This window comes from Suncus etruscus, chromosome 10, assembly GCF_024139225.1.
Source record: "Suncus etruscus isolate mSunEtr1 chromosome 10, mSunEtr1.pri.cur, whole genome shotgun sequence".
Taxonomy (NCBI): Eukaryota; Metazoa; Chordata; class Mammalia; order Eulipotyphla; family Soricidae; genus Suncus; species Suncus etruscus.
This window is the reverse complement of record NC_064857.1, coordinates 3,218,948-3,245,460: the sequence shown is the minus strand read 5'-3', so window position 1 is coordinate 3,245,460 and position 26,513 is coordinate 3,218,948. Positions and strand designations below refer to the sequence as shown.

Below are 26,513 nucleotides of genomic sequence, written 5' to 3'. Positions count from 1 at the left end.
GTCCCAAGTCAGAAGTCATTTCTGAGCGCCTAGTCAGGAGTAACCCCTGAGCGGCACTAGGTGTGGCCCCACCCCCCAAAAAAAATCCGGGGGGAAAGGTCGAGTTTATATCATTTCACAATTGAAGTATGATAAGCAGTTGGACATGAATTAAACCTGCACCAGATTCATTTGTTAAGTAGACTGATTCTGTTAACCTCTAAAACAGGGGTGGCGAACACGGCTCCCGGCCAAAATGAATGCGGCTCTTTTTCTCTTAACATTCTTTTGTATACTGTGGCTCTTTGCCAAGTTTGGATTTTGTTCTGCTGCTTCTGAGGAGGGACCTCTGAGGAGAGATCTCAAAGCCGTCATCCCGTCTCCCATCCCTCGGAAACAACTGCACAGACCAGAGAGTGGGGGACCCATGTGTCACATGTTGGGTCACATCTTGCTGTTAGTTCTGAGTGTGGAGGACGCAGCACACCCTCACCATCACTGCAGCATTTTTACCCTCACTCAAAATGGCAAAATGCAACGTGTGTTGAATAGACTGTTAAAATTAGATGCTTTTGTGTGAATGTTTGTCTGTTTTGGCAGGTCACTGCGTGGTGTGGCTTTCTGACTCTCACAGTTTAAAATTTTGGCTCTTTGTGTCGAACTTCTTCGCCACCCCTGGATAAAACTTTGCCGCTCTTACCTTGAGAAGGCTGGCACGCACTTCCACCGTTGGGCAAAGCACCGTCCTTGAGGGAGCCATTGCAAGGCTCTCCTTGGGTAGAAGCAGGACATTCTCTTCTGCTGTGGACTTGTGTTGGCCCCTGCTGGCCATCAAGACTGCCAGAGAGCTCTGTCTGGCACTGTTCCGTGCCCTCTGAATTCAGACTTAAAAGATTGAGCCCATCAAGTATTTCCTTCTGGTCCCCGTGACAGGAGTGAGAGTCCTTGCTCTTAATGGCAACAGAGGGAGATGGCAGAGATATTAAGTCCACTTTCACGCCATGTTCCTCCTGCTGGCCAACTTCTGTTTGAGACCCGCCAGGCTCAGCCTCGTGGCCTTGGGGGGCCTCATAAGTCCAACCTTGGGCTTCCCAGTACTGAAACTGCTCCAGGTAGTACCAATAAAGTTGGCTATAATGCTGCTCCCATTCTGCTTTTGTCTCAGGAACATTCCAGGGCTCGGGACACAGCGTTGAATCCGAGTGATTCTCCTGCCAGCTTTGCCACAGCAGCCCTCCACCATACTCGTGCCAATACTTTTCCCACCTCTCCGTCACTTCGAGCTTTGGGGCATCGGTAACAGGGGGATTTGCAGCTGTGGGGTCAGCTGTAGTCTGAAGATTATGTGGTTGGGGGGCTTCTCGTTCTTCCTCTCCAGAGAGGCCATCAGAAGCCAGAATGTCATCTTCCAACTCCTGTCTCCAACATTCTCTCCTGATTTCGTACAAGTATCTCTTGGAATGTTTTTTCTTTTTTCTTTTGACTTTATTTCTAGCATTCATAGCCACCTATAGAAGATAAATAATTCAAATATAGAAGTATGATAAGTATATAAATCAAGATATACAATATATATGATACTTAGAATATAAAGTACACCCCATAATCTGTAAGACAAACTAAAATTTAAGTGTATATATTTGTTTTTGGTTAGAGTACACCTGACTGTGTCCAGGGCATCCTAGTGGCTGTATTTGGGGACCAGCACTAGTGCTGGGGATTTAACCTAGGTTAGGTAGGGCAGGTGAGAGGAAGCACCTTACTCACGGTCCTATCTCAAATCAATTTTGACATTAAACAATACCCTGAAGCCTCTGTTTTTACACAAATCAAAATGCAAAGTTTCCCAGGGGAGGGTGTAAAGAAAAAGAAAAAATATATTTCACATATGGGATATCATATCACCATCTATAGGTTTGGTTAAGTTTTAAGTCCACGTATTTTGGAAAAGAGGTTGTTGAGGGCTCTACATCAGCAGTACACATGACTGGGGGTGACAAAAAAAATGTGATGACTTACTTTAAAAAAAGAAAAACAGGGGCCAGAGAGATAGCACAACAGCAGGGCACTTGTCTTGCATGGGATTGACCTGTGAGGGACCTGGTTGGATTCCCGGACCTATATGGTCCCCCAGCCTGCCTGTGGCAATTTCGGAGTGCAGAGCCAGGAGTGACCCAACAATCAATCCAGGAGATGGAGAGATAGTACAGCAGGCATCTGCCTTGCACCTGGCTGGCCTGGGCTCAGTTCCCCAGCGTCCCCAATGGTCCGGTGCTTCGCCGTGGAGTGATCCTTGAGCGCTGAGCCAGGAGTCAGCGCTGAGCAATTAGGCCACTGAGTGTGGCCATGAAACCCAAATTCGGAAGGAAGAGAAGCTACGAAAGAAAATACTGGCCTCAAAATTCTTCTCCGCTGGTCCCCCTCTAAACTGAAGCGGCAGCCCCATACTCCTCATGAGCTCAGCCTCGGAATCGAGTTCGCTCTCGGCGTTCGCCCCTTGGCCGGTAGGTGGGTCTGTCTTGTCACAGGGAGGAGCGTCTTCCTCCTCGTCAGTGGCCTGGTCTCCTACAGAAAGCGTTTGTTAGAAAAAATGAACACAAAATGTGACTGAACCACAACTACAATCATGTTTGTGATCCAGGTGCTTAAATAAAGATAATACTAAAAAAAAAAAAAAAGAGAACATTTTACACACAGATGATCGATCTCATGTGCATTTGAAGGCAGAATGCGAGACCCAGAGTTCTTCTCTGACTCCAGCTGCCCATTCTGCTTGTTTCCTGAGCAGCTTTTAGGTGGCCGGTGTAGAGTTCTGAGGAAATGAGGAAGAAGAGGACAAAGCGCCCAGAGGGAAACGAAGATTCCCATTCCTTGCCTGCAAATGTCCTGAAGTGGATCTGTGCACTGAGGAATGATACCCTGGTGCCTGAGTGACAGTACACGGGAGGCTGTTCACCCTGCATGCATCTGATTTGGGTTGAATATATAGATTACCCTCAGCCCTGCTAGGAGGAATTCCTGAGTGCAAAACAAGGGTAACCCCAAGCATGGCCCAGAATACAAACCAAACCAAACCAACAAACAAACAAAAAAGCAGTTCCACAAATACCTACATGTAAAAATTCCATTGAGGTCTGCTCTGAGACACAAGAAATCATGCATTTGTGCAAACCAGAAAAACAATTCTGTTTGGGAGAGTGTACCTTTGGCTGTAAGTTTACCTAGAACCAACTGATTCATGTTCTAAACCAGTATGTTAAAAAAGAATTACAACCAGGGGCTGGAGAGTTAGCACAGTAATAAGGCATTTTCCTTGCATACAGCTGACCCGGGATGGACCAGTTCGATTCCTGGCATTCCTGAGCTTGCCAGGAGCGAGTTCTGAGCACAGAGCCAAGAGTAACTTCTGAACATCACCAGGACTGGCCCCTCCCCCCCCAAAAAAACCAATGAATAAATAAGTAAACTGTTAAAAAAAAAAGAAAAAAGAAAAAAGAATTACAAACAGGAGGCCACTAAGCCAATGTATGCTAGTTTGGGTGGCTTCTTTGAGCAACCCCAAACCTAATGAGTGTTGAATTGGAGACATGGCACTTAAGAACCAATCACAAGCTTAGTTAGCAGAGCTTTCCCAGAAGGTCTCTGTTGACAGAGGCCCATTTCCTTGCTTCCAATCTTCCACAGAAAAACACTTCTGCAGTGTAGTCAGTGGAATGCTGCTACCTACCTTTCCCAGTTTGAATTCATGGAAGCTCTTTAGAAAAGTTCCAGCGCGACTTAGTTTTAAACATGAAACATCTGGGTGAACACACTATCCAAGCCCCGCTTCCCAAAGCTTCAAACTCACAGGAGTTAAGTAAACCCACAACACAGAGGGGAATAAACCCATAACAAACAAAAAAGGGCCAGAAACAAAAAATTCTAACCAGAAAGGGCTGTTCCTAATGATTGGGTCACCCGCCGTCTGTGAGACTGTACCCCAAACTACAGTGTCCTAATAGGTAGTATTTCTCCATTTTTTATTTGTATCAGAGAATATTTATTAGGTAGAAAAGGAGCTTGAAATGTCCAGCTTATCTGTACCTTAAAGAACAGAATATGGATTTCTGAATAAACATTAGGGCTCCTCAATGTTGATGTTTTGTTCTGAGCATTATTTCTTTTAAATAATTTCTTTATTTAAACACATGGTCACAAACATAATTCATAATTGGGTTTCAGCCATAAAATGCACATTCCCCTTCACCAGTGCAAATTTCCCACCACCATTGTCCCTCCATTTCCTACCTCCCCACCCCCCTGCCTGTTTTCAAGACAGCCACTGTATTTTTCTTTATTGTTGTCATTGTAGCTGTCAGTGCAGCTATTTCTCTAACTGTGCTACCACTCTTTGTGATAAGCTTGTTATAATGGGCTTGGCCCTTCTACACCTCATCTCTACAATAGGTAATAATTCAAATAACACGGCAGCATGCTTAATTTCAGTAATAAGGTATGATAGGGTTTCATATCTCACCTTCATTGTTGCCTCTGACATAGCAGCCTTTTAGTCCCAGATTGTAGAGTTTTCGGTCTCTGTGAAGCAAATTAAATAGACTATAAAAAACGAGCTATACTGTTTAAAGAAAAAAAAGTTCAACGAAATCTATAGGAGTGAATAAAAAGGTTAAGGGTGAGCAACAGACACTCCAGGTATGCTGATTTTGGGGCTGGCATCTCAAGGGACCCTTGGTGCTAGACTGTCCTGCCCCCGTCCCTTCAGAGTACTTGGCAGCCACACCTACAACCCAGAACTTTCTGCCATATCTGTACAAGTGGCCAAAAACAGACTCATCTAACTCCTCAAAAAGAGGCCCTGTGGGCAGGAAAAATTCATGGACACACCAGCCTCACGACTGATCACACTGGGGCCCTACGAACCAAGGTGTTACATTGAGTTCACCTCGCAGACTCTCAAATTCATGGACCGTGTGGCCACTTCACACAACATCCCGATAATTTTGTTACTGATTCCTCAGTAGGAACATACCAACTTTGATGGTAATTATCAGAGAAGCCACATAACCTCAACAAATCGATAACATCCATGCTCAACTGGCAACACACAGGCTTAGTAGACCTTCAGATGATGACATATGAATCCACTGAAACAGATGCCAATGTTCACAAATTTCCTCTTAAGACAGTTTTTCCCCCTCTACAATACCATTTTTTTTTTGTTTGTTTGTTTTTGGGCCACACACGGCAGTGCTCAGGGGTTCCTCCTGGCTGTCTGCTCAGAAATAGCTCCTGGCAGGCACGGGGGACCACATGGGACACCGGGATTCGAACCAACCACCTTTGGTCCTGGATCGGCTGCTTGCAAGGCAAACGCCGCTGTGCTATCTCTCCAGGCCCTCTACAATACCATTTAACAGTATTAAGCACCATTAGGTAAATTATTTATAGCTGCCACGGTAGGCCTTGGGGAAGTTGGGAAACGGGAGAAGGAATGTAATTACATTGGTGGTGGGAGTGGTGTTGGGATTTCGAATGCCAGAAGTAACTGTATTATGAATTACACTGTAAATTAGTGTCTAACATAAAGGTATTAAAAAAAGGCTAACGGCTAAGAAAGCAATTTGATAAAAACTTTTCTGTCATACATAATATAGACGCAAAAATGTGTTTCATCGGGTTGTTACAAGGATTGGTTTAGGTAAAATATTTCACATATATAGTATGGTCAACTTGTATCAGGATCGATTGATTTTTAAGTGGTAATTGTGACTATTAGGCAAAAACATGGAATCACTGAGTCACAAAGAAACAACTCTCTAAATTTGCTTGAAGCAAGCAGGGAGCACAGTAGCTGGAGCACAATGTTTCACTTGCAGGAGGTGGGGGTCCATTTCTCTGGCCTCTAGATGGCTAGAAGCAACCCAGGAGCACTGGCTACAGCTGATCCCTGCAGAAAAGAAGTCAGTATGCAGGGCAAGTTCCAGCTCATAAATCGGCAGCGCCTCCCTTTTTTCTCTCTCTAGCAGTGCTCTTTCCAACTGCGTTGTTCTCCTTGCTGTGGGGGGAAACTTAGTCCACTTGACCTTGTGTTATACTTGGAGGAGCAGCTGCACAGCATTGCAAAGGAGATACAAGATCTTCCGTGTCCAGAGAGTTCTCTACCTTAACTGAAATTTCACAGGCTGCCACTTGTCCCAGCGACTTTAGATGACTTAAAATACTGCAAACAAAAGATCTTGAAAAGGGGGACCGGAGTGGTGGTCCAAGTGGTAGGCCGTTTACCTTGCACACACTAGCCTAAAAAGGACCGCGGTTTGATCCCCCGGAGTCCCATATGGTCCCCCAAGTCAGGAGCGATTTCTGAGCTCATAGCCAGGAGTAACCCCTGAGCGTCACCAGGTGTGCCCTCCCCCAAATACTTGAAAAGAGGCTACTGACAGGCACATATGCAAAACATGGATTAGAACCATCAAACAAGTAGTGTCATGCATTCAGACATCTAGGCAGCAGATTTTTTAAATATAGCCAGTTTGGGGCCAGAGATTGTACAGGGGGTTAAGGCGCTTGCCTTGCACGCAGCTAACTCCAGTTTGATCCTGCCACTATTCAAGGTTCCTGAGCTCTGCCAGAAGTCTTCCCCAGCAGAGCCAGGAGTAAGCCCAGAGCATTGCCAAGTGTGTCCTGGTTGGGAAATAAAGGGTTTCAGTTCGGGCTTGGGTCGTGCAGAGAGACCATGAGACAAGCAGCCAACTGGACTGAGAACTCCTTCATTTAAATCCCAGTGCATTAAACCATGTTAGAAGTCAATCCCCAAGTTCCCTTCCACAAAGTGAATCTCATTGTAAAGTCTTGGTGATCAGGGTGGGGCTCCTTTTAGAGAAGCTGACACTAGAAAGATCATCCCTGAAATCCTTAGTTTTTTGTTTGTTTAGGATTTTAGGTTTGGAGCCACACCTGGTGGTGAACCCGGACTGGCCATGTGCAAGACAAGTCCCCTACCCAATGTCCTAGGACTCTGGGCCCTGGGATCCTGTTCTTTCTTTACTTACATGAAACCAAGGATTTCGCAGTTAACTTTCCCCATTCTGAACGGGGACCCCTCCATTCATTCATCCGCACACTGGCGTCAGTGAGTCCTCAACTGGGAGGCAACGACCCCTTGGTGTCATTGGTGGGGCTTTGCCTTTTACTTACACGAAACCAAGGATTTCGCAGTGAACTTTCCCCATTCTGAACGGGGACCCCTCCATTCATTCATTCGCACACGGGGCACCAGTGAGTCCTCAAGTGGTAGGCAACGACCCCTCGGTGTGCTAGTAGGGCTTTGCCCGTCTTTCCTCTGTGCTGCTGTCTGCGGGCCACTGTGCATGGTGCTCTGGGCTTGCATTCTGCATTTCAGCTTTGGGCTCACTGGAGGTGGGCGGGGGTCCTGCTTCCAGGGACGCCGGGCGTCGAGTGCTGCACTTTGCACTTCTGCTTTCTGCTGCTTCCAGACGTAGCTCCAGGCTGGGGATTGTGCACCGTGCATTCTGGCCTCACTCCAGGGCTAGCTGCAGAGCCTGGATCCAGCCTCACTCCAGGGCTAGCTGCAGAGCCTGGATCCAGCCTCACTCCAGGGCTAGCTGCAGAGCCTGGATCCAGCCTCACTCCAGGGCTAGCTGCAGAGCCTGGATCCAGCCTCACTCCAGGGCTAGCTGCAGAGCCTGGATCCAGCCTCACTCCAGGGCTAGCTGCAGAGCCTGGATCCAGCCTCACTCCAGGGCTAGCTGCAGAGCCTGGATCCAGCCTCACTCCAGGGCTAGCTGCAGAGCCTGGATCCAGCCTCACTCCAGGGCTAGCTGCAGAGCCTGGATCCAGCCTCACTCCAGGGCTAGCTGCAGAGCCTGGATCCAGCCTCACTCCAGGGCTAGCTGCAGAGCCTGGATCCAGCCTCACTCCAGGGCTAGCTGCAGAGCCTGGATCCAGCCTCACTCCAGGGCTAGCTGCAGAGCCTGGATCCAGCCTCACTCCAGGGCTAGCTGCAGAGCCTGGATCCAGCCTCACTCCAGGGCTAGCTGCAGAGCCTGGATCCAGCCTCACTCCAGGGCTAGCTGCAGAGCCTGGATCCAGCCTCACTCCAGGGCTAGCTGCAGAGCCTGGATCCAGCCTCACTCCAGGGCTAGCTGCAGAGCCTGGATCCAGCCTCACTCCAGGGCTAGCTGCAGAGCCTGGATCCAGCCTCACTCCAGGGCTAGCTGCAGAGCCTGGATCCAGCCTCACTCCAGGGCTAGCTGCAGAGCCTGGATCCAGCCTCACTCCAGGGCTAGCTGCAGAGCCTGGATCCAGCCTCACTCCAGGGCTAGCTGCAGAGCCTGGATCCAGCCTCACTCCAGGGCTAGCTGCAGAGCCTGGATCCAGCCTCACTCCAGGGCTAGCTGCAGAGCCTGGATCCAGCCTCACTCCAGGGCTAGCTGCAGAGCCTGGATCCAGCCTCACTCCAGGGCTAGCTGCAGAGCCTGGATCCAGCCTCACTCCAGGGCTAGCTGCAGAGCCTGGATCCAGCCTCACTCCAGGGCTAGCTGCAGAGCCTGGATCCAGCCTCACTCCAGGGCTAGCTGCAGAGCCTGGATCCAGCCTCACTCCAGGGCTAGCTGCAGAGCCTGGATCCAGCCTCACTCCAGGGCTAGCTGCAGAGCCTGGATCCAGCCTCACTCCAGGGCTAGCTGCAGAGCCTGGATCCAGCCTCACTCCAGGGCTAGCTGCAGAGCCTGGATCCAGCCTCACTCCAGGGCTAGCTGCAGAGCCTGGATCCAGCCTCACTCCAGGGCTAGCTGCAGAGCCTGGATCCAGCCTCACTCCAGGGCTAGCTGCAGAGCCTGGATCCAGCCTCACTCCAGGGCTAGCTGCAGAGCCTGGATCCAGCCTCACTCCAGGGCTAGCTGCAGAGCCTGGATCCAGCCTCACTCCAGGGCTAGCTGCAGAGCCTGGATCCAGCCTCACTCCAGGGCTAGCTGCAGAGCCTGGATCCAGCCTCACTCCAGGGCTAGCTGCAGAGCCTGGATCCAGCCTCACTCCAGGGCTAGCTGCAGAGCCTGGATCCAGCCTCACTCCAGGGCTAGCTGCAGAGCCTGGATCCAGCCTCACTCCAGGGCTAGCTGCAGAGCCTGGATCCAGCCTCACTCCAGGGCTAGCTGCAGAGCCTGGATCCAGCCTCACTCCAGGGCTAGCTGCAGAGCCTGGATCCAGCCTCACTCCAGGGCTAGCTGCAGAGCCTGGATCCAGCCTCACTCCAGGGCTAGCTGCAGAGCCTGGATCCAGCCTCACTCCAGGGCTAGCTGCAGAGCCTGGATCCAGCCTCACTCCAGGGCTAGCTGCAGAGCCTGGATCCAGCCTCACTCCAGGGCTAGCTGCAGAGCCTGGATCCAGCCTCACTCCAGGGCTAGCTGCAGAGCCTGGATCCAGCCTCACTCCAGGGCTAGCTGCAGAGCCTGGATCCAGCCTCACTCCAGGGCTAGCTGCAGAGCCTGGATCCAGCCTCACTCCAGGGCTAGCTGCAGAGCCTGGATCCAGCCTCACTCCAGGGCTAGCTGCAGAGCCTGGATCCAGCCTCACTCCAGGGCTAGCTGCAGAGCCTGGATCCAGCCTCACTCCAGGGCTAGCTGCAGAGCCTGGATCCAGCCTCACTCCAGGGCTAGCTGCAGAGCCTGGATCCAGCCTCACTCCAGGGCTAGCTGCAGAGCCTGGATCCAGCCTCACTCCAGGGCTAGCTGCAGAGCCTGGATCCAGCCTCACTCCAGGGCTAGCTGCAGAGCCTGGATCCAGCCTCACTCCAGGGCTAGCTGCAGAGCCTGGATCCAGCCTCACTCCAGGGCTAGCTGCAGAGCCTGGATCCAGCCTCACTCCAGGGCTAGCTGCAGAGCCTGGATCCAGCCTCACTCCAGGGCTAGCTGCAGAGCCTGGATCCAGCCTCACTCCAGGGCTAGCTGCAGAGCCTGGATCCAGCCTCACTCCAGGGCTAGCTGCAGAGCCTGGATCCAGCCTCACTCCAGGGCTAGCTGCAGAGCCTGGATCCAGCCTCACTCCAGGGCTAGCTGCAGAGCCTGGATCCAGCCTCACTCCAGGGCTAGCTGCAGAGCCTGGATCCAGCCTCACTCCAGGGCTAGCTGCAGAGCCTGGATCCAGCCTCACTCCAGGGCTAGCTGCAGAGCCTGGATCCAGCCTCACTCCAGGGCTAGCTGCAGAGCCTGGATCCAGCCTCACTCCAGGGCTAGCTGCAGAGCCTGGATCCAGCCTCACTCCAGGGCTAGCTGCAGAGCCTGGATCCAGCCTCACTCCAGGGCTAGCTGCAGAGCCTGGATCCAGCCTCACTCCAGGGCTAGCTGCAGAGCCTGGATCCAGCCTCACTCCAGGGCTAGCTGCAGAGCCTGGATCCAGCCTCACTCCAGGGCTAGCTGCAGAGCCTGGATCCAGCCTCACTCCAGGGCTAGCTGCAGAGCCTGGATCCAGCCTCACTCCAGGGCTAGCTGCAGAGCCTGGATCCAGCCTCACTCCAGGGCTAGCTGCAGAGCCTGGATCCAGCCTCACTCCAGGGCTAGCTGCAGAGCCTGGATCCAGCCTCACTCCAGGGCTAGCTGCAGAGCCTGGATCCAGCCTCACTCCAGGGCTAGCTGCAGAGCCTGGATCCAGCCTCACTCCAGGGCTAGCTGCAGAGCCTGGATCCAGCCTCACTCCAGGGCTAGCTGCAGAGCCTGGATCCAGCCTCACTCCAGGGCTAGCTGCAGAGCCTGGATCCAGCCTCACTCCAGGGCTAGCTGGAGCGCTCCCGGCCTGGGGCTCTGCAGGTCTTCCTTCGTTGTGGGTTCGCTTGGGCTCTGCTCCTGGGTCGCCCCTGCCCCTGGGTCCCGCCCCTCGCCCCCTCCGCGCGCCCGGCCCGACTCACTCGACGAAGGCGCGGGAGCACAGGCAGCGCACGGCGTCGCCGTCGCCCTCGCGCGGGTCCCGCAGGAAGAGGCGCAGCTCGGCCACGCGGCTCCACTGGGCGCGGGGCATGGCGCGCGCGTGCCGGACGCCGGCGGGGAAGGCCGGCCGCCGGGCGCCGGAAGCGGAAGCGCGCGCCAGGCGGCGGCACCGGAAAGGGCGGGGCCCGGCGCGGCGTCGCGGCGTCGCGGCGTCGCGGCGATCGCGGCTCGGGCTGCAGCCGCGCGCCCTCCGCCTCGGGTTCCGCTCCCCGCTGCCCGCCGGCCGGCGCAGGTAGGGACGGAGGGAGGGAGGGCCGGGCCGCGGCGTGGCGCGGCGCGGCGTGGCGCGGCGTGGCGGGTCTCGGGCCGGACCCTCGGGCCGGGGGCGGCCGGGCTCGGCTTCCCGCCGGACGCGGTTCGCAGGCGGCACCCGACGCCCGCGTGACCCCGAGCCTGCCCGAACCTCGACGGGGCGGGAGGGAGGGGGAGGGGGAGCAGAGGAGGCGGAGAAGGGAGAGAGAAGAAAGAGACAGGAGAGACAGACAGAGAGAGAAGAGGGAGGGGAGAAACAGAACAGAAAAGAGACAGAAGAGAAAGTGAAGGGGAAGGAGACAGAGAAGAGAAAAAAGAGGCAGAAAAGAGGAGAGAGCAAAGAAAGGAGAGAAGGAAAAGACAGTGGAGAGAGGAGAATAGAAAAGAGAGGAGGGAGAAGAGAAGGAAAAAGAAAAAGGGGGAAAGAGACAGAACAGAAACAGTGAAGAGGAAGGAGAGAGAAAAGAGAAAAAAGAGGCAGAAAAGAGGAGAGAGCAAAGAAAGGAGAGAAGGAAAAGACAGAGTGGAGACAGGAAAACAGAGAGAAAAGAGACAAAAAGAGGAGGGAGAAGAGAGGGAAAAAGAAAAAAGAGGGGAAAAGAGACAGAAAAGAAACAGTTAAAAGAAAAGAGAGAAGAGACAGGAGACAGAAAAAGGAGCAAAAGTGAAAAGAGAAGACAGAAAAGAGAAGAGAGGAAAGAGAAAAAGAAAGAAGGCAGAACAAATAAAAAGGAGAAAGAAAAGAAAGGATAGACAGAAAAGAGGAGAGAGAAAAGAAAGACAGGCAGCAAAAAGAGAGAAAAAGAAAAGAGAAGAGACAGAAAAGAGGAGAGAGAAAAGAAAGACAGGCAGCAAAAAGAGAGAAAAAGAAAAGAGAAGAGACAGAAAAGAGGAGAGAGAAAAGAAAGACAGGCAGCAAAAAGAGAGAAAAAGAAAAGAGAAGAGACAGAAAAGAGGAGAGAGAAAAGAAAGACAGGCAGCAAAAAGAGAGAAAAAGAAAAGAGAAGAGACAGAAAAGAGGAGAGAGAAAAGAAAGACAGGCAGCAAAAAGAGAGAAAAAGAAAAGAGAAGAGACAGAAAAGAGGAGAGAGAAAAGAAAGACAGGCAGCAAAAAGAGAGAAAAAGAAAAGAGAAGAGACAGAAAAGAGGAGAGAGAAAAGAAAGACAGGCAGCAAAAAGAGAGAAAAAGAAAAGAGAAGAGACAGAAAAGAGGAGAGAGAAAAGAAAGACAGGCAGCAAAAAGAGAGAAAAAGAAAAGAGAAGAGACAGAAAAGAGGAGAGAGAAAAGAAAGACAGGCAGCAAAAAGAGAGAAAAAGAAAAGAGAAGTGACAGAAAAGAGGAGAGAGAAAAGAAAGACAGGCAGCAAAAAGAGAGAAAAAGAAAAGAGGAAAGAGAAGAGGAGAGGGAAAAGAAAAGAGAGGAGAGAGAATAGAGAGAAGACAGAAAAAGAGGGAAGGGCAGAGAAAAGAGAGGAGAAACAGGAGACCAGAAAGAAAAGAAACAAAAAAGGGGAGAAAAGAGGTGAGAAAGACAAAAGAAAAAGGAGAGGAGAAACACAGGCCCCAATGCCTGCACACAGATGGCAGGTGTCGGGGTCGGAGCAGCCCCTTGACCCTCCTCGGGGGCCCAGCCTGCGGACCCTCCAAGAAGCATGCCTGACCACTGGGCAACACTGGCCAGTGGCCTGGGAGCTGGGCAGGGAAACGGCCAGACCCTGCCTCTGCTCTGGGCAGACCGGTCTCTACAGCTGGCTCAAGGGACAGGCTTACCAAGCAGCCCTCAGAGGTTTTGCAGAATCGCAAGACCCTCAACATCTGGCATTCTAGTTCATGCATGCTCAGGGCTGCTCTGCTCTCCTGGTTTTGGCAGAATTGCGAGACCCTCAATATATCCCATTTCAGTGCATGTCTTTTCATTACATGCTTCAGGCTGCTTTGCTCCTTGTTTTGCATATCTTTTCATTCATTTCATGCTCTGGGCTTCTCTTACTCTCAGGGTTTTGCATAATTACAAGACCCTCAACTATTTCTTGTAGTGCTCAGGACTGCACTGTCCTCCGGGTTTGCAAAATTGCAAGTCCCTCAATGTGTATTCCATTTCAGTTCTTGTATTTCCATTTCATGCTCAGGGCGACTCTTGATCTCTGGGTTCTACAGAATTGCAAGTCCCTCAACGTTTTCTGTTGATAGGACTTTTGAATTGGTCCTGATGTGTATCTCAATTAGCTTCCTTTGGTTTTGATTCCCCATGGCCTTCTCTCTGTTCTTTTACTTCCCTCCCCCTGGGGGGTGGGGCTTTGTTTTTGATCTCTATAAAGGAGAGCAAAGTCTGAAGCCCTGGACTGGGATCTGCCATCTAGGCTCCTGGTTCCACATGCTGGAGCGACTGGATATGGGCCAATAGCTTGCGGTGTGAGTTTCTGGCCTGCTAAAACCTTCCTATCTGTGTGGATTATTTATTGCTGGGGAATTGCTACAGGACCAGCTCGCCTGTTGTCCTACCGGTTCTGGGGGCACGAGATTCCCTCTGCCTCTCTGCATTCAACAGCCTTCCATTTCAGTTCCTGCCTTTTCATTTCATGCTCAGGGCAGTATTGGCCTGGAGGATGTGTGGGTAGCGCTGTTGATCTCGGTGTTTCAAAATCTAGACACTGCAACTGTTGAGATAGACTCCTAGAGGCTGCCAGAAGTCTTTCTGATGGTCTTTTGCAGCCTTTGGACACACTGAAGGCGGCTGGAAATGCCACGACATGTTCTTGCCTTCGTTGTGACTCTCCCGGCTTGGATGCCAGCCACGCTGGTTTCAGTGATTCAGAAAGAAAGGCATGACGTGCCCACGCAGCTATGTAGCTGTGTGCAGGTGTGGCGTGCCTGGAGGAAGGCCTGGTCGGCTGGGATGGCGAGGGGCCTGCTAGGCTTGAGCTCAGAATCTCTTAGGTGGTTTAGAATTCCAAATGGAACCTGGAAAGGGAATTCAAATCAGAAACTACAGTTTGCAATCTCTATAAGAGTTTGGAGAGTCAGACGATCAGGTTTGCCCACTGTCTTGATGGAACTACTACTTAAGTTGGCGTTATTAATGGTTTGGAGTACAGTTCTTGCTCATGACAACTGCTTACAAGTCCCAGTCAAACCATGACAGGGAACGCAGACGTGGGGAGTTAGCTTGTAATATTTTCTTTTAATTGGAACCTTCATCGTATCTGCCAGGTGACTCACAGGCTAAAAATAATCCACATGGGTAAGAGGATTTATGGTAATTGTTGAAAATAGGTTTGCTCTTTTGTAAGGTTTTATAGAAGAATATTCCAGAAAATTGTGGTTTTTTTTTTGTTTGTTTTGTTTTGTTTTGTTTTGTTTTGTTTTTTGGTTTTTGGGCCACACCCGGTGACGCTCAGGGGTTACTCCTGGCTATGCGCTCAGAAGTCGCTCCTGGCTTGGGGGACCACATGGGACACCGGGGATCGAACCGCGGTCCATCCAAGGCTAGCGCAGGCAAGGCAGGCACCTTACCTCTAGCGCCACCACCCGACCCCATCCAGAAAATTGTAAGAAGCCCTCGGAAACAGGAATTCTCTCCCAGATGCTTCTGTGGTGTATTTGCTCTACCGACAGAGCTGCCTGCTCAAGTAATAATTGCAGAGAGTTAGTCCCAGACACCTCATCTCTTTCGCACAGTGAGGCTGTCCCCATGGCCCCATCGTCTGCTTTACCACTCCTTGTCCTGTCCTACCTACCCTTGCGCTCTTTTTCTGCAGCACTGGCCGTCATCTCACAGATGCTCTTCTCATCCCCATTTTGCAGATTTTAGCAAACTGAGGAGTTGCATACCTGTTATTAATCATTTGTCTGAGGGTCATCCCAGAATGCAAACATTAAACAAGGGCTCAGGAGTCAGCGAGAATGAAACACATTGAGGGATTTCTAGTCATGATCGTTGTCCTGAAATTGTCTCCTGGGTGAGGTTTGGTGATAACAGAACTGGGTTTGGCCGGGAGAAGTGACAGTTAAGTATTGCAAGAGCCTGTTGTTGGATTTAGGAACTAAAACAATCCTTCCTGGCGGATGAAGACAAAATGCAACCCTTCCTCATTAGCATGTTAATTAGCATCATGATGTAAGCATATCATGTAAGCATGTGTTGCTCTTGATTTTCTTTCTCTCCCTGCCCCACTGTCCTTTTGTATTTGTCTTCATTTCCTACCTCATCCACAGTTTTCATATAAATTACATGATGTGAGATCATGATAACTGTTTCTAAGACTAATCCCAGAAAAAGGAAAGGAAATAGAAACTCTCAATAGAGGTGGTGATGGGAGAGGATAATCTAACTTTAGCATCCAGTTTCTAGATTTTATTTTGGGTTTATTGTCTGTTGAAGTTACTAGATACACAATTACACACCTTAACTTTTTATCCTAAGCAAACTTTTTCAAGCTTTGAATTCTGTCAAGTCTCATTTAAGGTTACAGAACAACTCTGAGTTTTCCCTGAAGCTGTGGGCTGTATCTGACTATTTAATATATAGAAAATCTAACTAGAGATATTGATGATTTTTAAACCATGTTTCTTTCTTTTGCCTACTGTGTTTTTCCAGAATATATACGTGGAACTTGAGGCAAGATAAGTTATCTAATTTCTGGTAAGTCAAGCAATTGTTTTAGCAAGTGTCTTCATAATAAAATGATATGGCTGTATTCTCTGTTATTTAAGAGTTATGGTTTTGTGATTCTACGATAAAACCATACCGATGCATTTTTTTTAATTGTACAATGCTAAAGACACGGAGCTTTTCTGTAACCTGTGTATCAAAAGCCATTCAGAAATGTGTCTTATTTACATAAAGTTATGGTTGACTTAAATTGATTTGGATCTTGATGTTTTCATCAGTCTGGAACAGTTTTGCAGCATGGCTTAATTTAAGATATAGTTGCTCATTCTGATCCACTTAAGCTAGGTATTAGTTTATTAAAGTCAATTTGAAATTTTTTTCTTCTATGTAATATTCCTCTCTTAACTACAGGCTGTGGGTTAATTCAGAAGTTAGCCCCCACATGCTTCATGAGCAGACCTTATCCATTTTTTTTCACCTTTAAGTCAGCAATCAAATTCAACCTTTTAAAGCAGCAACCTGCTCTTTCATTTTCAGTTGTAAGGCTGAATGTCACATAGATATGTTCTAAAATATGACATTTTTGTGATTGCACAGATAACAACATTGATTTCCCCTCCCTTCTAGTGGCATGATCAGAGACTTGCGCTCGAATAATGAAGAAAGAGGCCCAACTGGTTGATTTCCCCTGAAGGAAAATGACCAACGAAAACCAAACGTGTCTTGCGGGACAGGACACACTGCCCTACGTGACATGTCTGCTCCGGATCTTGGAGGAGTGGTTCGGAGTGGACCATTTAGAGGATTACCTGAGCTTTGTGAACTATCTCTTGTGGGTTTTCACGCCGCTCATACTTTTAGTGCTCCCTTACTTCACGATCTTCCTGCTCTACCTTACTATTATTTTCTTGCACATTTACAAGAGGAAGAATGTCCTGAAAGAGGCTTACTCTCATAACTTATGGGACGGTGCCCGGAAGACGGTGGCGACGCTGTGGGATGGCCATGCAGCAGTGTGGCATGGTAAGCAAGTCGGCCCTCTCTCTTGTGTGTTCTCCGTGTGTGTGTGTGTGTGTGTGTGTGTGTGTGTGTGTGTGTGTATGTGGTATTGAAACCCTCCCCATCCTACAGTGCTATTAGAGGAGATGCTGAAAATGATAGTGGAAGAGAGATTTATGGTACTTGATTTCCTCTTCTCTGTTTGCCTGCATCATACACACATGCATATGTACATTGGTATCTTTCTTAAAACAACTACTGGGACTGGACTTTCTTAAAACAACTACTAGGACTGGAGCAGTAATACATAGGGTATGATGCTTGTCTTATCTGTGGTCAACCTAGTTGTTCTTTAACCTCAAGCAGCAGATAGATCAGAGGGACATGGTGACAGGCCAGCCAGCGCCTCAGCAGCTACCTACAATGGTGGTTTTTGGCTTCCTTATTAGCTTAACGTCACATGCCCGCTTGTTCCCACACTACCAAGGACCATTCTTCAGAGACATTCTTAAGAGTTTACATATTAAGTACAAGTGAAGGGATATTTACATAGCTGTACCAAAGGGTCAAAACATCAGCAAGCACTGTTAATGTATAGCATGAGTTTGGAATCTCCTTTTATGTTCTCTTTTGATCTGTCCCATTCCATTCCATTTCATTCCATTCCAAGACCTTTCATTCTATTGTATTCTATTTCCATTCCATTCCATTCCATGCCATGCCATGCCATGCCATGCCATTCCATGCCATTCCATGTTGTTATTTCCCATTCCATTCTAGTTTGTTCCAGGCTCTTCCATTTTATTCTGTCTAGCAGATTTGTTTCCTGCGTGGCATATTTGCCACACTTGATCTTAGCCAAAAGGCCGAGAAGCAATGTGCTTGGCATATTTGCAACCCTGATTGTTTAAACTGAACTTGATTTACCCAGGGGACCAACCTGACCTGTGGGAGGTGATTATTCATTATTTATTTATTTTTGTTGATTTTTTGGGGGGAGTCACACCCAGCAGTGCTCTGGGGTCAGTCCTGGTTCTGTACTCAGAAATTCCTCTGGTGGGGTGCTCAAGGGACAGTATGGGTTGCCAGAGGATTCTGGTCAGGCACGTGCAAGAAAGAGACACCACTTGTACCTGTAGTACTAGCTTTCCAGCTTCCCCGGGGTTTTTATTATTGCTACTATTTCCCACACTCAGATGCCATCAATAATTTTTTTTTTAATTTTGGGCGCTCCAGGGTTACTCCTGGCTCTGTGCTCAGAAATTGCTCCTGACAGGCTTGGGGGACCATATGGGATGCTGAGGATAGAACCTGGGTTTGTTCTGGGTTGTCCACGTGCAAGGCAAATACCCTCCTGCTGTGCTATCACTTCGGCCCCTCAAATGATTTTGAAGAAGATAAAAATGAAAGCCATTCAAAAGAGACTTGAAAAAAGATGGAGCAGAGCATCAGTACAAAGTATGTTAATACAAGACAGACACCTTAAAATAATTAACATAATGTTAACATAATGGTAACATAAATTGACACTATTAAATTAGAAAATAAATCTGACTTAAAAATGGCCTATCTATATGACTGTAGTTAGAAGTACAAGTTATAGTTAGAAAAATACAAAGTAAAACCCTAGGTATACCATTTGTATGGAAAAGGTTGGTAAAAATGGAATCATTTGTACAGATCCATATTCAAGGACAGGAAGAAAGTGGGAAGATGCCAATTTAGTGCATATGAGATAATTAAGTTAGGAGGACTGCTTTGGAGTATCCATTACCATTCTAAATGTCCTAATGTCAACAATTGTACTTAAATTTCTGTGTTAGGGATAGTCACAAGTACAGCGCAAAAGGATATGGATAAACTAAAGCTCATTGTAGCAATACATGTAAAAGATAGAGAATGAATCAATTATTTGTGCATAGGAAAGAGCAGGTGAATTTGAGAAGAAAAAAAATTTTTTTGGCCATGCTCAGGGGTTGATCATGGGTTATTCCTGGCTCTGGAGAATTACCTCTGGCAGTATTTGGGGCATCATTAGGAGATACTAGGTTGGTCACATGCAAGACCAATGACCTATCAACTGTATCATTGCTCTAACCAGGAATTTTTTTTATGGAAAACTTAATAGTTAGCTAAGTGAATTTGACCATTCTTGCCCTCTTATCAAGGGTAAGTCCCCAAGATAGCAGGAAATGTTAGATTTCTAGTTATAGTTATAACAGGGTACCAATAATTGCAAAAAGCATACAGGCAGCTCACATCAGTGGGTGGAATGGAGCATAAGTAAGAGATGGATCACTCCTGGGTAAGGATCTTAGAGAGCTGATCTGCGAGTGGGTCTCAAAAATCTTGCATGTTATGCTCAGGAGTGAGGACACTGTTTGTTGCTGTGGGCAGCTTAGTTCCTTTCAGTTGGGAAGAAGGCGTAAAAGGGTGGCATTGTTATTTTTGTTCATTTCTTATAAAGTGTTAGTGTGTAGGCTGAAAAGCAACTTTTGCTGACAGATTTAGTAGGGATCTCTTGGGAGATTATCCTTACTGAGTTTGTTACTGGTTTCTAAAATCAAAAGGCAGTGAACTCCTTCACCCATTGCTGTGGAGATAATGCTACTTGAACTCCATCTGACTTTGAGATCCTGTCCCGGTTGGCCAGGCTACATGCACAGTCACAAAATAATGAATCAGTTTTGCTAAGCATGGAGTCAGAGAGAGAGGAAGATCGACTCTTACTTAATTGTCACAGACCAATTGGTCTCGACACAAAGAAATCTTCTGGGGTTCCTTGAAAGGTGTGTTCCGGGGTCAGTGAATGGGAGACAGAGAACAAGGAGTTCAGTTGGGTTCAAGCTCTGTTCTGTTTATTCAAGGCACAAGGTAGAATACTTATACTCAATTTCTTGACAGATCATAAGGCTAATGTACCAAAAAAAGGCACAGGGGAAAATTGTTCAAGGCATATTTCTTTCTTTCTTGTTTTTTGGGCCACACCCGTTTGATGTTCAGGGATTACTCCTGGCTAAGCGCTCAGAAATTGCCCCTGATTTGGGGGGACCATATGGGACGCTGGGGGGATCAAACAGCGGTCCTTCCTTGGCTAGCGCTTGCAAGGCAGACACCTTACCTCTAGCGCCACCTCACCGGCTCCTCAAGGCATATTTCTGACGCAGGACAGTTTCACTTTTGAGGCTGCTTCTCGCTATCAGTAGTTTATCAAGTAGCAAGGTCAGTTGAGAATTGTTTCAGTGGGGCGCCTCACGATAGAACCAAATAGATCACAAAAAGACGTGTTCTTTTGGGGGGCCAGACTACTTCACATGGAACTTCCCGATCCTGGTGGACCATAGTTGGGCAGTGCAATAGATTGCTTTCTTTGAGCTTTATTGCTTCTCAGATCCTCACCTATATGTGACATATATTTACACACTTTATACACACACACACACACACACACACACACACACACACATAGTCTGTGTCAATACTGTATCATGTATATTGGACACTATTTCATGTCCTGGAGTTTGTGAGTCAGGACATGGCTGGTCACACAACATTGGAAAGGGGGTGGGAGTGATCGATTTCAGAATGTTTGAAACTCATTCTGAGGAAAAAGGAACTGGGGTGCTCTAAGGTTTCTATTTCTGGCAGGTAGGAGAATTTGGGACACAGGAAAGAACCTCAGGACACTAAAGGGCAACTGAAGCCATTCAACTTGAGCAATATGCCCTCTGCCTCTTGAGCGATCCGGGCTTCAAGCATAGCACAATTAAAAACTGGTTTTTGTCAGTTTTCCTGCTCTCAGCCAGAATCTTTGGTGTTATGTAAGCATCTTATTGATCAAAGTGCCAGGGGTTGAACCCTAGTCTCATGTACGCAAAGCCCTTGAGCCTATTTTTCTTTTTGGTTTTGTAACACGAGAGAACCTCAGAGTTGTACTGTACATAATCTCCTAAAGAAACTATTAATTCTTTTGGTAATTTAGTGTGTGGATGTTGAGTAGGACTTCATGTAAATGGAATTCAACTTTAAATTAAACCTAGGCAGTTATAAAAACATTTTAAAGTATACAAATAAAACACTTAACAGACATGATTAAACTGAGGTTTAAAAACCATTCTCTAGGTTCCCCTGAGATAAATAAAACTGATTATTTTCCTTAAACAGAAGAATCAGCTACCAAATAGTCTGGTAATAGCTTTGATGAAGGTATTATAAGCGACCTAAAAATGAATTAAATTTCGGGGCTGGAGAGATAGCATGGAGGTATGGCGTTTGCCTTTCATGCAGAAGGTCAGTGGTTCAAATCCCGGCATCCCATATGGTCCCCTGAGCCTGCCAGGAGCAATTTCTGACCTTTGAGCCAGGAGTAACCCCTGAGCGCTGCTGGGTGTGACCCCCCCAAAACAAAACAAAACAAAACAAAACAACAACAAAAATTAATTACATTTCATTTTAGTGAAATTAAAACTTTCATTTTTCATGAAGCTGGAATTTAAATTGAAGTCTTCATTGTTTAAAGCTTTGTTTCCTTTTAAATGGTTTTGGTTTTGGTGACATACCCAGTAGTCCTCAGGTGTTATTCCCGACTCCTGCAGTACTTGGGGGACTATAGGAGGTCCTAGGGATCAAACTGGGATTGCCAGCTGACTGCAAGGCAAGCTTCTTCCCTGCTGTCCTGTTCATTAGGACTATTCGTTCCTTGAGTCCTAGATCTTTTTAAGCCAGAGGAGAAAAGTAATACAAAGTATTTTGGTTTTCTGTTTCCAGCTTCCTTGGATATGGCTGGCTGAGTCTTGTTGGGAGAAAAATCATCAAACATTTTGTGTTTATTACTATCTCCTTGTGTAACTTAGCTAAGAAATCGATTGTTAAGTATTTGAATTTTGTCTTTCCAACAGGTTATGAAGTTCATGGGATGGAAAAAATACCTCAAGAAGGACCAGCACTTATTATTTTTTATCATGGAGCCATTCCTATAGATTTTTATTACTTCATGGCTAAAATTTTTATTCATAAAGGCAGAACTTGCCGGGTAGTAGCTGATCATTTTGTCTTCAAAATTCCAGGTAAACTTTCACTGTCAATAGTGGCAAAGTGTTCAGTGGACCTTGGTCAAATGAAGCAAGAGTCTCTCTCTGAGCTCCCTAATGTTCTTTGGGAAATGTTCTTTACCGTTATGAAAGAAATAAACTTAATTCAATTAGGAAGTGTTGACTCATGCTATTTGAATGTTTAATTTGAAAACATGGCCAAAACTCAGGTTTATTAATTTATAAAGAGTCTTTTAGGTATTGTCTTCCCAGGACAAATCTTGAACTTCTGCTTTGTAGAATAATTGCAACATCAAGTACTTTACATCATGGTATTAAATTAAATCATTTAAATATAATTTCTTTTTCTTTTCTTTTTTTTTTTTTTGGGCCACACCCATTTGATGCTCAGGGGTTACTCCTGGCTAAATGCTCAGAAATTGCCCCTGGGGGACCATATGGGATGCCGGGGGATCAAATTGTGGTCCTTCCTTGGCTAGTGCTTACAAGGCAGACACCTTACCTCTAGCACCACCTCTCCGGCCCCTCTTTTACTTTTTTTTTAAACTTTATTTATTTATTTATTTATTTATTTATTTATTTATTTATTTATTTATTTATTTATTGACCCATTGATTGGTTTCTGGGCCACATCCAGCCACGCTCAGGCCTTACTCCTGGTTCTGCATTCAGAAATCGCCCTTGGCCGGCTTGGGGACCATATGGGATACCCTGTCTCTCTCAGGTCAACCGCATGCAAGGCAAAAGCCCTAATGCTGTGCTATCTCCCTAGCCCCTAGTTTAATTTTCATGTGGTGAATATTTCCATGTAATTCTTGTTTGGGGAGTGTATTGTAATTAGTTTGATTAATAAAAAAAGGGTTAGTTGGGGTATAATTTTGTCTCATAGTCTTGCTTCAGAAATCCTACTCTGATGAGTCTATTCTATCTCATCATATTTAACTTCCTAATAAGCTTTATAAAAATTATACTTGATGGGTAGTCAAGGGTAGTAGTACAGCAGGTACGAGCTTTTGCCTCGTATATATCTGAAGAGAGTTTGACCCCTAGTACCCAAGATGGTTCCCCAAGTTCCACCACGCATGATCCCTGAGATAAAACGAGGAGTAAGCTCTGAGCACCACTGGGTGTGGCCCCCAATCCAAACCAAATAAAACATAGTTTTGACCATTGGAGTGTTGACATTTATGCTTTTGATGTATAAATGTACTGCATCTTTGCCTAATAAGTCTTCAGATTGAGTAGCACATTCCTTTTTATTTGTTTAGCAAGGTTTTTTTTTTTCTTTTGAATGAAACAAACTGAGGCCAAGTATTATTTTCTGTCAGTAAATCACTAGAAATAAGCCAAGACAATTTATATTGTTCTTTGTAATACTAAATTAAAAAAAAAACAACAAGCCCTTATTCCATAGACACAAGTTCAGTGAATGGAATAATCCTCTCAGTGCCTTTGTGTAGTATCCTGGATGCTTTGGGGTTCCTTGTATTCATTGCACTAAAATGATACATTTGCTTATACTTTGTTTATGGGTCAAATTGTAGATGAGAAGTTTTTCTTAGAAATTAATAGGATCCTTTTATTTATTTGTCTCTGGTTTTGAGCCACGTGTGGTGGTGCTCAAGAATTACTCCCGGCAGGTTCAGGGAGCCCTGTGGGATGCCAGGGATTAATCACACCACGCTAAAACGTTGTTTTTAATCTATTTTATTTCATTTTAAATTTGTATATGTTCCTATCTACAGACTTAAATTTTTTTAAATGATCATTTTTTGTCATGTTGTAAGGAATAGTTTTAACAGGTGACGAAAATGTTTCTGATTAGTTTTCTCCAATGGAAAGTTACCTTTCTGCTTTTCAGAAAGAAATATGTTATTCTGTTTGTTTCATTGGACCACATCTGGCTGTGCTCAAGGCTTTGCATTAGGCATCACCCGTAGTGATCCACTTAACTCGAACAGATTTTATGATGGCTGCCAGTAAGAGTCACCTCTGGAGGGATTCTTCTTATAGAATGAGTGACAGTTTTGATTTGTTATTATTGGTAGGATTTTATTTCTTTTTTTTTTCTTTTTTTTGCTTTTTGGGCCACATCCGGTGGTGCTCAGCGGTTAGTCCTGGCTGTCTGCTCAGAAATAGCTCGTGGCAGGCACGGGGGATCATATGGAATACCGGGATTCGAACCAACCACCTTTGGTCCTGGATTGGCTGCTTGCAAGGCAAACGCCGCTATGCTATCTCTCCGGGCCCGGGATTTTATTTCTAATGACACTACAGATATTGTAGGTGGCGGTCCATAGATGCAGGAGTAGAAGCTTTGAAGGAGATATCTGGATAGGGTGATATTTCTGTCTTCTGGTTGCCAGGCATCAGACTGATCGAGCTACTTACCCCAGTCGGTTTTTCTCATCCGAAATGGGGTGAAGCATCTTTGTCTTCCAAGGATTTTGTGATTTAAATTGGCCAGGTAGCTAAAGTGGTAGGTGATCAGTAAGGTAATTAATAGTAGGTTGAGCGATGAGTGGGTGATTAATAGGTGACGAATTATATTTACTTGATTCATTGCCAGCAATATTACTCATACGTTAACTTTAAACATTCTTGTTGGGTTTAGATTTGTTTTTTGTTTTTTTGTTTTGGGTCCACATCCAATGATCCAAGGGTTACTTCTGACTCTGTGCTCAGGAAATATTCCTGGTGGAGCTCAGTGGACCATAAGGGATGCCAGGGATCGAACCTAGGTGGACGACTTTCAAAGCAAATACCCTACCCGATGTACTGTCACCTTGGCCTTTGTTTGTTTTTTTGTGTTTTTTTTTGTTTTGTTTTGTTGTTTTTTGGGGGCCACACCTAGTGATGCTCAGGGTTACTCCTGGCTATGTGCTCAGAAATCGCTCCTGACTTGGGTACCATATGGGACACTAGGGATTGACCCTAGGTCCATCCTGGGTCATCCGCGTGCACGGCAGATGCCCTACCGCTTGTGCCACCACTCTGGCCCCTGTTTTTGTTTTGTTTTTAAGTAAAAGATTTACTAGGTTAAAATTATAGAGTAAATAATGTAGGCTGTGGATAGTTCTGTTCTTGAAGAATTGAGCAAGAAATACTTACAGTATTTTTTCATGCCAATGTTCCCTCCAGGGTTTAGTTTATTGCTTGATGTATTTTGTGCTCTCCACGGACCAAGAGAAAAGTGTGTTGAGATTCTGAGAAGCGGTCACTTGCTAGCTATTTCGCCAGGTGGAGTCCGAGAGGCCCTGATCAGCGATGAGACCTACGGCATCGTGTGGGGTAATCGCAAAGGCTTCGCTCAGGTCGCGATTGATGCAAAAGTGGTGAGTTGCATAACCCTGGTTATTAAAGTCAAGAGGAGTTGAAAATGGATGCTTACATCAAGCCAAAGGATATAGAACTACATAGTTTTTACAGTACAACTTAAATCATATTTATAAGCAAACAAGAGAAATCTCTTTATATGTAGGAAACCATCTCGAGAAAATAAACCTAAAAGTAAAAACGTTGGCAAAGATCCTATGGTTTTATTTTACCTTTAAAATATGGCTTTTTAGGGGCCGGCGAGGTGGCGCTAGGGGTAAGGTGTCTGCCTTGCGAGCGCTAGCCAAGGAAGGACCGCAGTTCGATCCCCCGGCATCCCATATGGTCTCCCCAAGCCAGGGGTGATTTCTGAGCGCTTAGCCAGGAGTAACCCCTGAGCATCAAACGGGTGTGGCCCCGAAACACCCCCCCCCCCACAAATATGGCTTTTTAAAAAACTGTTTTGTGCAGTTCTTCGTAGTCCATTGTTTATGATTTTTTTCAGTAACTAGTGCATTCATTTCTATATTCTGCCCATGTGGTATGGTTGCTTTGCCGTTTAAGAGATGATTATTACCCAGGCCATTATTTGATAGTGGTCAATCATTGATATGAATGGAAATGAAAAGTAGATGTTGATCTGACATAAAACTTGTATTTATTTTTTGTTTTTTGATTTTATTTATTTGGTTTTTGGACCACACCCGGCATGTTCAGGAGTTACTCTTGGCTCTGTGCCCAGAAATCACTCCTGACAAGCTCGGGGGACCATATGGGATGCTGGGGATAGAACCCAGGTCTGTCCCAGATTGGCTGCATGCAAGGCAAATGCCCTAATGCTGTGCTACCGCACTGGCTCGACATAAAACTTTTAAATCAAAAACTTTGGGAATGAATTTGTCCATAAAATTAAGTGTCTCCTGGGATCTATTGTCATTTTTCTACTTAGTAGAGTGAAAGTGTGAATACCATTTTGTTCTTCTGTTTTGAGAAATATTTCTCAACCTTTTTAATCCCCCTGTTATACTTTATGTTATGAAACTTTTGCTAGTTATGAAATGTTTCTCTTAATTTCTCTTGGTTTTCATTTTAGTTTGTGTGTCAGTAAAAGGAATGATAGTACCTCATTCATGCCACTATTCTTCTTCCACACCAACTAATTAAGAAATGGTTACCCAGGCTTGATTGTTTCAGGGAATTGGGAGGTTTCTATGCCCACTGCAGCCAACTAGATTGTCCCTTTAGCTTGGCTTTTCATCTTGCAAGTCAAATCTATTGTCTATAAAGAAAAATAGTATGGATGACTTA

The 26,513-nt window shown here is 46.4% G+C and overlaps 2 protein-coding genes across 2 annotated transcripts in view; one reads left to right on the top strand and one right to left on the bottom strand.

Moving 5' to 3' along the window:
• TGS1 (trimethylguanosine synthase 1) overlaps nt 1–11,017 on the bottom strand; it is a 50,370-nt gene extending 39,353 nt beyond the window's left edge. The window contains exons 1-4 of the mRNA XM_049782408.1: nt 10,898–11,017; nt 4,496–4,554; nt 2,375–2,544; nt 642–1,487 (exon numbers count right to left, since the gene is read on the bottom strand). Of these exons, the coding sequence (XP_049638365.1) occupies nt 642–1,487; nt 2,375–2,544; nt 4,496–4,554; nt 10,898–11,007 (1,185 nt within the window). The 5' untranslated portion in view covers nt 11,008–11,017. The remainder of the gene's footprint in view (nt 1–641; nt 1,488–2,374; nt 2,545–4,495; nt 4,555–10,897) is intronic.
• Nucleotides 11,018–15,221: 4,204 nt separating this feature from the next.
• Nucleotides 15,222–26,513, top strand: part of TMEM68 (transmembrane protein 68) — a 30,975-nt gene continuing 19,683 nt past the window's right edge. The window contains exons 1-5 of the mRNA XM_049781927.1: nt 15,222–15,358; nt 15,826–15,870; nt 16,468–16,863; nt 21,738–21,905; nt 25,032–25,225. Coding sequence (XP_049637884.1) covers nt 16,539–16,863; nt 21,738–21,905; nt 25,032–25,225 — 687 coding nt within the window. The 5' untranslated portion in view covers nt 15,222–15,358; nt 15,826–15,870; nt 16,468–16,538. The remainder of the gene's footprint in view (nt 15,359–15,825; nt 15,871–16,467; nt 16,864–21,737; nt 21,906–25,031; nt 25,226–26,513) is intronic.